We start from the raw sequence: 12,114 nt of genomic DNA, 5'->3' as shown, positions 1-12,114 counted from the left end.
GCACTGACACTGCTATCGCCCTCCCTGCCGCCCTCCCACCGTCACCCCGTGACATCTAGCTAGTTATAACTTATTACTATAAAAATATCTAGCTACTTATATTATTTAATTAAACTAATTAGTAATTATAGTTATTTAAATAAATCTAGTAGCTACTTAAGTTATAATTATTCAATTAAAATCATTGTAATTATTTAAATAAATCTAGCTAATGAGTTCAATATCTTCATAAGTTATCTTTATAAGTTATCTTCATAAGTTATCTTTATAAGTTATCTTTATAAGTTATCTTTATAAGTTATCTTTATAAGTTATCTTTATAAGTTATCTTTATAAGTTAAGCAAGTTTTTTAAACAAGAAAGTAGCGATTGAATCTATTCGCTAGACAATAGCCTGAATAGTTATTTTAATAAATTACTATTCGCTATCTATTAGCCTAGTACATGATTTTTTTAAATTAATAAATTATCATTCGCTATCAATTAGCCTAGTATAAGTTTATGAGTTTAACAAATTATCATTCGCTATTTATGTTGCATTTAAATATCTACTCCACTTCTTATTATTATAAATAAGTCCCTCTATCCCTTGTCTTCTTCTACTTTTTTCTTCTTTCTATTATATCTACAACGCTAACAATGACTCTCTACAAGTATCTCATATTACATCACTATATTCTTAGATAGTTTTAGAGTAGTCACTACTAGTAGTACCTACTAAGGCCAACATGGTTTCAATTTCGGACCTCGAAATAATGTTCAACATTGTCGCTGCTAACAACGGACACCCACCACTGACCAATACACAGAACATAAGGTCACCGCCGCCAACACTATTGCATAACAGGGCTGCCATACCCTTAGCCAGACGCAACCGAAGACTGGCGCAGAGGCTTCGACCTGGTGCCATCCTGAGCGCTCCCACAAGCCCACCTCCCCCGCCATACACTCGTCTGCCACCGGTTCACTGTCCTATCAGAGCACAAGACTTGCAACAAGTCCTCAGGCTCCAAGGAGGCAAGACCTACTCCACCGACAGCACCGGAGCAAGGATCCTGGAAGAAGTCGTCCGCCTGCGCCGCGCTATCCTACCCAACCACGGTACCGGCGTCCAGACTCAGCGGTGTGTCGTCGCTCTGCGACACCTGCCCAGCATGCCGGCTGCTCTCTCCCTCAATGCCTTCCTCTACAACGCCTCACTCCTCCTCGAGGCCTATCCCACAAGTCGCATCAGCACTAAATATTCTCTGCCACGCCTGCCCAATCCTCGCTCACAGGCACAGCAACAGAAGGCCGCAACCGCATCTGCAGCACAGACATCCACCACCGCTACCACAAGCAACAATGCCACCACAACCGCAGTAGCAGAAGAGACAAAGAAGCAACAGCGTGAGCGCAAAGAGCCCTCCGCAACCCTCACCGTCAAGGTCTACCACGCACAATCCGGCATCTGCCTCAAGTACTCGACAGACAAGTCGCAGGAAGTTGGGCGGTTGATCACATCACTCGGCAGGCTGGCCAGAGGAGAAAAGTTCGACAAGCCTAAGGCGGCACCTGCTGCTGGTGGCGCAGATGGAGGAGATCAAGACAAGATGGACGTCGACTCTGGACCACAGGTAGTGCCAAAGGATGGCGATAGTGTTGTGGTGGGCAAGCCCAGCAGCCAGGCGACACAACAGCAACAGCAAGGCGGAGGTGAGAAGAAGGGCAGGGGCAGACCCAAGGGCAAGGGCAAGCGGTAGAGAGACAATCATACAGCATCGCGCCAGCGATTCGTCTGTCAGACAGACGAGAGTGCTCACGAAAAGGGCACCTCATGTCTTTCCCTACTCCATACATACTGTCTGATGCTGGACGCCAATTCCGCTCACAGAGAGGGTGCCTCAATGCCAAACGCTCAATCCATTTCGACTTCAGCAGACACGTCTCGATTGATCCAGTCTTTCTTTCCTATATGCGTTGCGATCATCGGCAACAATCCCGCTATGATTATCAGAAAATCAGAAAATCTAGAAAATAGATGTATTTCCGTTCCAGAAACTCGCCTTTCCCATTTGGCAACCTCCAACTTCTATCCGCTCATTCAGAGCCTCCAAAGAACAAGATACTAGGGAAGCTCGGGGGAGCAGGGGGGAGGGTTGTAAGCCATGGGTCAAGTTTGTATGGTGATTTTATGCTATTTCGTGCCAAGCTATCGGTACAAGTACAAATTGAAAGCAAGATGAGGATGAGATAAATTAATGATAACATGAATTCCACTAGCTTATTTTGTTCCAGCTTCTCGTGACTGCAGTACTCGTTGCACTGACATCCGCTGACCAAAGGTCAACCGCTTCGTGAACGTGAATCAATAAGTCGCCGCCAACCGCATCACCAAATAATCCCCACTCTTGATCGGCTCCCAGATTTTTTCCTTCTCCCGTGCCTTCTCCCCAAACGTTCCCGGTAGCGCCTCAATGACCCTATCAAAATTCGGATTGCAGAAGTACGCGATACTGTACCTCTTTGGGTACATCTCGCTCTCGTCCCCTGCTTTCGCAGGCGGTTGCACGACCCTATGTTTCGTGCTCTTGATTGTCCCGTTGCTCCACCTGTTCAGTAAGTCGCCTGCATTCACGACGATCGAGCCCGGTACTGGTGTTGCCCGGACCCAGGTGCCTTGCGGTGACTGGACTTCAAGCCCGCCGACGGAGTCCTGGAAGAGGAGAGTGATGGAGCCGTAGTCCGAGTGGGCGCCTGCGCGGACTTGGTCGGGGTTGTCCTTGAAGACTGATTTCAGAACTGCAGGATAGTGTAGCAGGCGCAAATTGTTATCGCCCGCGGAAGTGAACGAGTCAAAGAATGAGTCGCGCGTGTTGGACTCCGAGGAGTCAAGGCCCATCCCGAGTGCGATGGCGCGCATTACTTGCATGTGTAAGTCTTTGCATTCGAGGAAGAACGACTTCATGTGTGCAGTAAAGGCTTCGCCTTGGGCGTCAAGCTTCTCAGGCCAGCGATTCGGGAGGCCCTCGACGCCTTCTCGGCCGATCTCCATTGATTCCTTGAGGTCAGGGTTTGAGGCGCGGAGTTTCGCGATCTCCTCGCGGTCGTTCAGGTCGGCGAGTGTAACTTTCTCGCGGCCTGATGCAACATAGCCGCGGTTGGACTGTGGTGTGGTCCAGCAGAGGGAGTCCTTCTCGGGCTGTGGCCGGGCGAAAAATGATGCAGAGTGTTCAAAGGATTTGGCGATGGTGTCGAGGGAGATAGGATGGTGAGTGAGGTATATGAAGCCGGAAGTCTGAAAGCCATGGAGTATGGAGTCTGCAACAGCCTTCCTGGTGGCGATATCGCCCTTCGTGAATTGTGAGAAGTTGATAATCTGGCGCAGGCATTAGGATGGGAGGCGCGCGGGGATGAGGTACTAAGGCGTACTGGCATGACCAGACCATCGGCTTCCACTGCCTTGGGAGCGCCATTGGGCTCGACGACGGCTGAACCCATCCTCGTAGCTTCTTCGGCACTGTAGATGGTATGTACGGGCTTTTTTAAGTAGATCAAGACCTCGCCCTGCCTTGGGGAAGGCCGCCCAGAAGGTAACAAAGCCGCGTGACAGATTGTGCTCAGAGCGCGATAGAGCGACCTCCGAGATTTGCCCTTTTAATGCAGCAGACCTACCTCTCATATGATCCCATGGAACATGAGGATCCAGTATTCGGCAGTGGGTTGAGCACGGCTCAGCTAGGCACGCTGAGCAAGGAGGAGGTCGAAGAGGATCCAATTAGGTTTATAGAGATAACGAGGCGGCCGTCTCCGTACTCCATTTACATTGATGTTTCGCTTTACTAACTGCTTCTTTCCTCAACATCTTTTCTCTTCTGCCAACTTCATGGCACTCATGCTCACTTTTCCAGCAAGACCAGTTGCTGACGACCGAACTGGATAGAAGTCCTTGTACAAGTCCGGCATCGCTAATCTACGGACGGAGGATTGCTACGTTCACGGCAATAGAGGTTTATCGGGCTGGGAGACCTTTCCAAAAGTTTTTGACAACGTCGACAGGGTTGCACAGACAGCACACGAATGTGGTGGCCAGCCAGGCGTAGGATCTCGTGGTGAAAAGACGCCATGGCCCCATCAGCTCCCCTTCTCGTCGATGTGCACACCCATATGTACCCACCGTCATACATCAAACTCCTCTCGACTCGCACATCAGTCCCATACATCCACATCCCAGATCAAGGCGACCCACGACTCATCATATTGCCTTCAGACGATGATCCCAACAAACCGCCAGCTCAACGAGGCCGACCTGTTGATGTGAGCTACTCCTCCTTTGATGCCAAGCTCTCTTTCATGCAGAAACATGGCATCACGCACAGTATAGTCAGCCTAGCAAATCCCTGGCTCGACTTTCTGGACCCTTCAAGTGCAGCAGAGACAGCCGCTCAGATCAATGTAGACTTTGACAAGGCATGTGCCGAGCAGAATGCCCGTACAGATTCGCAGTTGAAGCTGTACGCTCTTGCGTCGTTGCCGTTGTCAGCGCCCATGGACCAGATTGTCTCTAGCATCAAGTCACTTTCGAACCTGAAATACACCAAAGGCGTCATCATGGCACATCTGGCCTCGGTGCTGGACTCGACGATCCGGCCCTGGACCCTATCTGGTCTGCTCTGGCATCAACGAAGACACCAATCTTTCTACATCCTCATTATGGCCTACCAGCAAGCTCGTTCGGCCCTACAGCCGCCAACTATGGCCATGTACTGCCACTTGCCCTGGCTTCCCTCTTGAGACGACTATCGCCATCACACGTGTCTACCTGAGTGGCGTCTTCGACCGACATCCAGACTTGACTTTCCTCCTAGCACATTCAGGCGGCACGCTACCCTTCCTGGCAGGTCGTATTGAAAGCTGTGTGGCACACGAACGAGAATTTACAGTGAATGGTGGCGAGAGACCTGGTCCAGTGCGGTCACTTTGGGAAGTCCTGAAGACTAATATCTACCTTGACGCTGTAGTCTATGGTGAGCCAGGCATGAAAGCGGCCTTGCAAGCAGCTGGTGGTGCAGATGGCGACGGAAGTGGATGGGAAAGGCTGATGTTCGGAACTGATCACCCCTTCTTCCCGCCCCTGCAGACCGAGGGTGGAGAGGAGAAGTGGTTGAGTGTGGAGAGTAACTTGAGCGCGATCGAAGGAGTCTGCAAGAATGACGAGAAGAGGAAGAAGATGATTCTTGGGGAGAATGCTGTGAGAGTGTTCAGGCTAGACCGGTGAGTTACTACTGTGACATAAACCTGAAGAACGACGTCTCTACGTCAAATCGACGAACCCGAGCTCCACATGCAATACCGTTGCTATAGTGAAATTCCCTGCCGATGATAGTGAATTCGTGCGACCACCGCAGCGCGACCAGGAAGATTCTACCTAGAAAATCTCCGCTTCTCCCTCATCTCCATTGACCAAACACTTCAACCAACTTCTTCTCATATCCCATCGTCCTCGATCGCATCCCCCCAACGATGGCTCAATACACCCCTTCCAACTCCGACTCGGTCACCTCCCGCTCAAATTCACCACCTCAGACCTTGACGTCCGCCATGCCGGGTCCCCATGAGCTGGCCGCCATGCGCGAGTTCATCGACCACATCGCAGGCGTGCTACCAGAGACCGGATACGAAAAAGTCCTCCAAGACCGTGCTCGCCGTATTCAGCGCCTGAGGTTTGCAGATGAGGTCGAGGATGTTCTGACGGAAGTCGAAGAGAATATCAGCCTCGTCCGAGAGGGTTTGAAGCAATGGCGTGGCAATGCTGTGTACCCACCAATGTACTTAATCGATGTTGAGAAGAGCAAGCAATCTCGGGCTCTCAAAGATGCTGTTGGCAAGATCCAGAACGGAGCGTCAACGTTGTCGGAGAAGGTCAACGGACTCGTGTCTGGAGTCCCTGACTATGGTCACTTGCCGGTTGCTGCTCCTGCCAACAAGGGAGAAGTCATATCGTGGTCGACTGACAACAACGAGTGAGTACAGATAATTAGCAGTGCCCAGGGCTCGCGACATGCTAACGTGCTTCTAGTCCCCATAATACATGGGAGCAGCAGGACAACATACCGTTTGGTGGCGACGATAATGTATGTAAACCCTACGATGGCCGGAAACATAGTCTAACGCAGACCATAGCTTCCTCCCAGCGCTGCCACTGACGATGAGTCCGATTGGGATCGTTTGTTCACAGGAAGACCTAAGAAATACATGTCCTGCGGTGCTTGTGGCGGCCGAGGACATACCAATGCAGCTGGCAGCCCCAGCCCCAGCTGCCCTGGTGTCACAGACGAGAAGTTGTGGGGAGTTCCGTGCGGTCGGTGTGGCGGCTCAGGACATCTCATCCATGAATGCCCTACACCACCCGAGCATGATCCGCAAAATAATCGATGTCAGTGCAAAGGGTGCCGTCTTCCGTCAGATGAAGAGGTAGCAGCCTGGGACCGGAAAGCCTTGGAATTGGAGCGCGGGCGCTCGTATGCAAATCGGACCTGGCGTGCCTGGTGACGAACGTCCGACCAGGTGGCCCTCACCCAACATGACGTCGCATAAACGCCACCGAAAGCGACCAAACATCATCAGAGCAAAGCGAACACGCCAAAGCACGCACCCTCGAGGTACATCTTTACCGGTCCACCACCCAAACCGTTGCTCAGAACGTCCACGGATACCAAATATCCTTATCACGAAATGCATAGATAGCTGCCTTTCGATATGAAAGCACTCCATAAACACAAATCAAAGATCGCACATGAACAAAATATGCTTCGCTTCATTCCGCTGATCATCTGTACATGTATCATCTGACAAAGACCGCCCGGACCATATATACAAGTATGCAAAACCAAATATACCCGAAGGCATTGATCTAAAATCGAGACCTAAGCCTCTCCTCCGCCGCCACCAACCCGCTGATATCCCCCGCCCGGCCTCGAGAAGTTCACACCACCTCCTGCCCCACCAGTACCCCTTCCACTCCCTCTTCCCATGTCACCCAGATCCCCATCCCCTTCATCCGAGCCACCCCACTCATCCTCGCTCTCCTCTTGCTCACTCCCATCGCCTCGATCACTGCTCGCTATACCCTCGTTCCGCAATCCACCTTCTCCATAGCCACCTGCCATCAGTGCCGGCGACAACTCAGGCGGCGCATCTAACGCCCTCCCACCCCTCGACATTGGTATATAGTCCGTCGGCGTTGGTGCCTCGAACCGCATACTCGGCGTTACGTTCTCCCCTGCTGTCCGCAATCTTCTTGCGCCTAGCGACCAGGGGACGCCGGCCGCTGTGCCGCCTGTGGGCTGGGACGGGGTGGCGGAGGGTCCAGTGTAGGTGTACTGATTGTTGTTGTCTATTGAGGAGGTAAGGGACGTGATGTTTTGGCGCTGAGTCGAATACCCTAGGTCACTGCTGGGGCGTGGGCGGATAGAGGAGTTTTGGTGCGGGTCATAGTACCGATGCGTTGGGTCTTGTGGCGGTTGGAGGCCGGGGCCGTAGCCACGACCTTCATAGGGTGCTGCTTCTTCTCCGAGACTGCGGGACTGGGTCGTGGTGTTGCTGAGCCCGCCACGGTTGGGGCTAGTGCTGCCATCAAATCGCATCCCAACGCTGCCCTCTGTGCTATTCCGCAGCCGTCGTCGGCCGAGCATCCAGTCGTCCTCATCGCCATCTGCTCGTTCGCCGACATCGACGCCGAAGCGTCGGCGCATGCGCCCTCGGGCAGGGTTATCTTTCCACCAGCCCATCGAATACCGCCTGCCAGCGAAGACGACCTCCCATTTCCCCTTGCCTTCTTTCGTCAAGGCAGCTTTGCCGCGACCGAGCACAGGGATGCGGGTGCCTGAGCCAGCTTCCGCGCCCCACCATTCCGCCCCAACTGGCACGACGCCGTCACGGGATCCGCGTGGGGAGGAGGTCCGCTGATCGAACTCGAGGCCTGGTGGCACGCTTAAGCGTGCTGCATCGGAGCGCGAGCTTGTGGGTCGGCCACGACTGCTCGCAGCGTCTTCGACCATGGAGACGGCGTCGCTGTGGGGCTTGGAGCGTGGTTTGCCGCAGCACTCACACAGACCTTGGTCGTCGTCCGCCTCTTCGGTGTGCGCGAGGTCGGAACCTGCTAGGAGGGACATGTGGTTTGCGGTGGAAAGAGGGTTGAGTGGCAGGACACGACGGAAGCGTGTGAGAAGCCAGGCCGCCAGGGTAAGAGTTGAGGTAAGAGCGAGGAGGATTTGGAGGATGAGTTTTGTGGTCTTGTCTTGGACGAGACGGATGCTTGTCAGGGTTGTGGGAATTGTTGCGAGGGGTGCAGCGTCCTGTCGGGCGCTGAGGGAGGAAGCTGAGAGAGCAGATCGCATGTTCAGTGAGATGGCTTGTGCCATGTAAAGTCGGTAGAAGTTCAAGATGGCAGTCAAGAGGTCGCTTTGATTGTCTTCGCCAATCAATGTGGAGGCTTGAATTGTGGTGGATGGATCGGCGTGGAGGACGCCTTGGAAGAAGGGGTCCAAATCCCGTGTATCATCGTTCGGCGTGTCTCTGAACGGGCGGAAAGATCGTGCAAGATTGCCCTGGATGCGAAAATTGAAAATGGTATCAGGATCTTTCTCGTCATCGCGAGTAGAGCCCGTGGCATCTGTGACGGGATTGACGAAGAACTTGGCGTCAGACTGATCGACCGTCACGCCCCTCTTCGCATCGATAAGAGTGGTGTTGGAGACCAGATTGAAAGTGCTGCGGACGGACATCACCTGCTGCCAGCAGAGCATCGCGGTGATGTCGGTGGCATCTTCGGCTGAGGCGGAGAAGGAGCCGTAGACGAAAGCCAGACTCGGACAGCCAATCGCTGGATTGTCGCTGATCAACGAGGACAGATTCAGCTGGTCACTCTGAAGGACATTATTAACGAGCGAGCCACCGTCGCCAAATAGCAGATCGAATTGTCGGCCACCAATCAAAGTCCCATTAGAGGGCACCTCAAAGGTCGTATCGAATGAAACAAAGCTCGCATCACCGCCAACACCCGCAATTTGACACTCGTCTGGTAATGTGGCTTGTACGTTCACATCAACGTTAGAGTCGGCAGACGTCACAGTGATGAAGTTGCGATCCACTAGATAGCAGCGCAGGTCTGGCAAGAGCGCGTCAACTGTGACTTCCGTTAGGTTCTTAGCGGTATCCCGGGTCGTGCCGTTCGTGGTGGACAGATCGCCATCCTCGAGAGAGAAAGACGGCAGAACCACGTTTCGATACGTGAACTCCGGGTAAGTCAAATTGTCGTGGATTACAGAGTTCAGCACTCCTGCAGCACCATTGTCCGAGAAGCTACTATTAGTCCACCGGAGGTTGAACGAATCCGACTGGACAAGATTGATGGTCGTTCCTTCTGTTCTGAACCTGTCGCCATTGTACAAGCCGGCAGCCACGATGGTGAGGATGCTTGCCACCACTGTGGCGAGTGTCGAGATGACAATGTTGAACTGCCGGACCCGAAAGCCACGGAAGGCAGCCTCGAGAGGTGTAATGCCAAGATAGTACGCCAAAATGCTCTTCTTGTGAGTCGCAGCGCCCTTGGAAAGAGCCGACCATGGTGTGAATACAGCGATGTTGAAATCAATCAAGTTTACCATCGATGCGATAATCACCATGACCAAGGCGGGTATATAATGTGTGTAAATGTCAGTCGCAACATTGTCTGGAACGCCGACGATTCCATCGTCATTTTTGCTCTGTATGAACTCGAGCAAGCCGATGCAAAGAATTGGTAGCGCGACGGTCGGAATCACGAAGAAGATGCTGGACGTGATTGGGTGCCACCATCTCAAGGTCTTGTCCGGAGCTGGCGTGTTGTAGTCATGCACACCTTCGGATGTGACAATCTTGAACGACGCCTGTCCATGCTCTGTCGTTGCGATCGCAGTTCCGAATTCATACCCGTCGACAGCCACCTCCGAGTTAGTCTTGCTCGGGATGCCTCCACGACGCAGCAGGCGGTTGAGCTCGATCGAGTTCGTCAAGACTGCGGCATTAGCCCCTATTGGTCCGGGATTGCGAGGAACTACGCCTCGAGGTGCCCGAAAGAGTAATGTACCTGCTGCGGCAACACCGACGAGTAGAGCGCCGATCATTACAGCGGCTGATGCCTCGTTGACCCAGTATCTGGTCTCTCGCCTGACTGCTCGACCATTGACTTCGTTGTTAGCTGACTGTGACAGGCTCTGATGGCATATTGCGCCATGATGCCCTTAAAAGTCGGATCGATAGCCCGCATGAGGTCGTCTGCGTTCAGTAAGCGACTCGTGTCTCGGCGCCCGAAATGCATGGCCAGTAGTGTGAATAGACCACTAGTACTATCTGATCCAGGAGTCTGCCCAAACATGTTGCCAGAAACATTCGCGATTCCTCCGAAGGCAGACATGAGCGCACCATCCGACAAATCCTCAAGCGTCCTGTTCCGTGCTTCTCCCGCCAGTTCAAGACTAACACCCTGTGTGGGCGAGTCCTGTGTAAGAGTATCGTTGCTGACCGTAACGGTCGCTATGGTATGAGAGGCTTGGCAGAGGACGTTTGCCATGTTGTTGACTGTGCGAGAAGAGCTAGTCGCGACATCGTCTCCAGCTATGGCTAGCTGTATGGATCCATCGCGCAGACTCTGTTCGAAGGCAACGTCGAGAAGCGAGAACAGCAGTGCTGCTGGTTCGTTCGAGTCACAAGTCAAGGCTTGTATTGAACCAAAGATCTGACTCGTAGGCGCAATTTGCTTTTGAGGATTCAAAGTCTGTACAAGCACTGCAGGCCACTTGCTGCAGATGTCGTCGTTGTCGATCGCGAAGCGAACGCCATTGCCATACACATCTCCACCAGGCGACTGTTCCGTCGTCTTGTTGCCGTCCAGCCTTATCTCCACAATCCGACATGTGATAGAAGGCACAAACGCATCTCTGTCCGCCGTAAAAGTCGCATTGTCCGCCAGCTTCTCGTTCCTGCTCTGATCGTAGCGAAAGGTCGTATATGCCAAGTCCGTCCATACACCAGGCGCCTGAGGTATGCCTTGATATGCCGTCCCCTGAAATGCGCTCACTGGCGCTGCTGTGATACTGTCCAGATTCACCACATTCGATGCAAACGTTGATGTTCCCAGCAAAGGAAAGCCGCCCTGCTCCACATCCTGGGGCAGTAAAATGAACAAACCAGTCGAAAATACAGTGATGATCTTGAAAAACATAAACGCCGACACCGTCGCAACAATGGGTATATGGTTGTGAATAAACGCTTGAAATAACGCTACAATCTGTAGTGAGCTCACATAATCGAGCAAGAGACTTTTGGTGGGCTGAACGGGACCCTTCTGAAGTTCGTCCCATGGTGTGAGGGACTTGGTATGGAAGTCGACCTGCCGCCAAAGACCGACAAGGAAGATGACGAGAATGGTAGGAAAATACACCCAGTAGGCGTGATGCGGTCCCGTGAAGTGGATCTCGAAGCCGGAGCGCGTCCTCGAGAGTACCCAGAGGACAACGAGAATGATGATAGAAAGGATGAAGAATACTATGAATGCCGCCAGGGTCGAGCGCCGAAGCCATATTGGCGTCCAGAGTTCCGGAAGAGGAACGAGAGGCGAGTATGACAGCTCGGACTGTGGGATGGTGCGTGGCCTGCCAGAGGGCGCCTCGCTGGCGGCATCGGCGACATTGCTGTCCTCCTCGTCGATGGGCGAGATGGCGGCATATTGGGCGCCGCCCTGATATGAGTGGAAACGGCGGGGTGCTGACAATTGTTCGGCGGGCCCTGCTGACTCTCCTCTTACTGACGGAAAGCGGCTGGGCGTTTGCGAGGAATTGCCCGAGTGAGTGTCGTCAAAACCCTGAGAGTAGACAGACTCGGAGTCTGGATGAAGTAGTCGGGAGCTGGCATCAGATCTGGATCTCTGTCGCGCTCGGACGCGTTCATGTTCATGTTCGGTAATGGGGATCTGGAGATAGCCGGGCTCATCATCCATAATTCTATGGCTTAAAAACTTTGTTACGAGATAATCATATTGTATACAACGACCAGAATCTATAGAGGTCGGTAACGTCGAACATCGAAAAGATCTTG

At 52.8% G+C, this 12,114-nt stretch overlaps 5 protein-coding genes across 5 annotated transcripts; 3 read left to right on the top strand and 2 right to left on the bottom strand.

Moving 5' to 3' along the window:
* Window positions 1-728: 728 nt before the first annotated feature.
* Window positions 729-1,742, top strand: AB675_4319 (uncharacterized protein; the record flags this gene model as incomplete). Its single annotated transcript, XM_018144448.1, has 1 exon — window positions 729-1,742. The coding sequence occupies one exon, from the start codon at window positions 729-731 to the stop codon at window positions 1,740-1,742; it is 1,014 nt and encodes a 337-aa protein (XP_017998582.1).
* A 605-nt stretch (window positions 1,743-2,347) lies between these two features.
* Window positions 2,348-3,480, bottom strand: AB675_4318 (putative 2-oxoglutarate-dependent dioxygenase; the record flags this gene model as incomplete). The annotated part of the gene is made up of 2 exons (XM_018144447.1): window positions 2,348-3,358; window positions 3,412-3,480. The coding sequence occupies 2 exons, from the start codon at window positions 3,478-3,480 to the stop codon at window positions 2,348-2,350; spliced, it is 1,080 nt and encodes a 359-aa protein (XP_017998495.1).
* A 624-nt stretch (window positions 3,481-4,104) lies between these two features.
* AB675_4317 (uncharacterized protein) lies at window positions 4,105-5,257 on the top strand (the record flags this gene model as incomplete). The annotated part of the gene is made up of 2 exons (XM_018144446.1): window positions 4,105-4,742; window positions 4,807-5,257. The coding sequence occupies 2 exons, from the start codon at window positions 4,105-4,107 to the stop codon at window positions 5,255-5,257; spliced, it is 1,089 nt and encodes a 362-aa protein (XP_017998499.1).
* A 245-nt stretch (window positions 5,258-5,502) lies between these two features.
* Window positions 5,503-6,457, top strand: AB675_4316 (uncharacterized protein; the record flags this gene model as incomplete). Its single annotated transcript, XM_018144445.1, has 4 exons — window positions 5,503-5,715; window positions 5,827-6,002; window positions 6,059-6,113; window positions 6,218-6,457. The coding sequence occupies 4 exons, from the start codon at window positions 5,503-5,505 to the stop codon at window positions 6,455-6,457; spliced, it is 684 nt and encodes a 227-aa protein (XP_017998634.1).
* A 448-nt stretch (window positions 6,458-6,905) lies between these two features.
* AB675_4315 (uncharacterized protein) lies at window positions 6,906-12,016 on the bottom strand (the record flags this gene model as incomplete). The annotated part of the gene is made up of 2 exons (XM_018144444.1): window positions 6,906-10,207; window positions 10,231-12,016. 2 exons carry the CDS (start codon window positions 12,014-12,016, stop codon window positions 6,906-6,908), a joined length of 5,088 nt encoding a protein of 1,695 aa, XP_017998437.1.
* Between the last annotated feature and the right edge of the window lie 98 nt (window positions 12,017-12,114).

This window comes from Cyphellophora attinorum (assembly GCF_001299255.1).
Source record: "Cyphellophora attinorum strain CBS 131958 chromosome Unknown Contig18, whole genome shotgun sequence".
NCBI lineage: Eukaryota > Fungi > Ascomycota > Eurotiomycetes > Chaetothyriales > Cyphellophoraceae > Cyphellophora > Cyphellophora attinorum.
The sequence above is the reverse complement of the archived record's forward strand: the minus strand, read 5'-3'. Positions and strand labels throughout refer to the sequence as shown.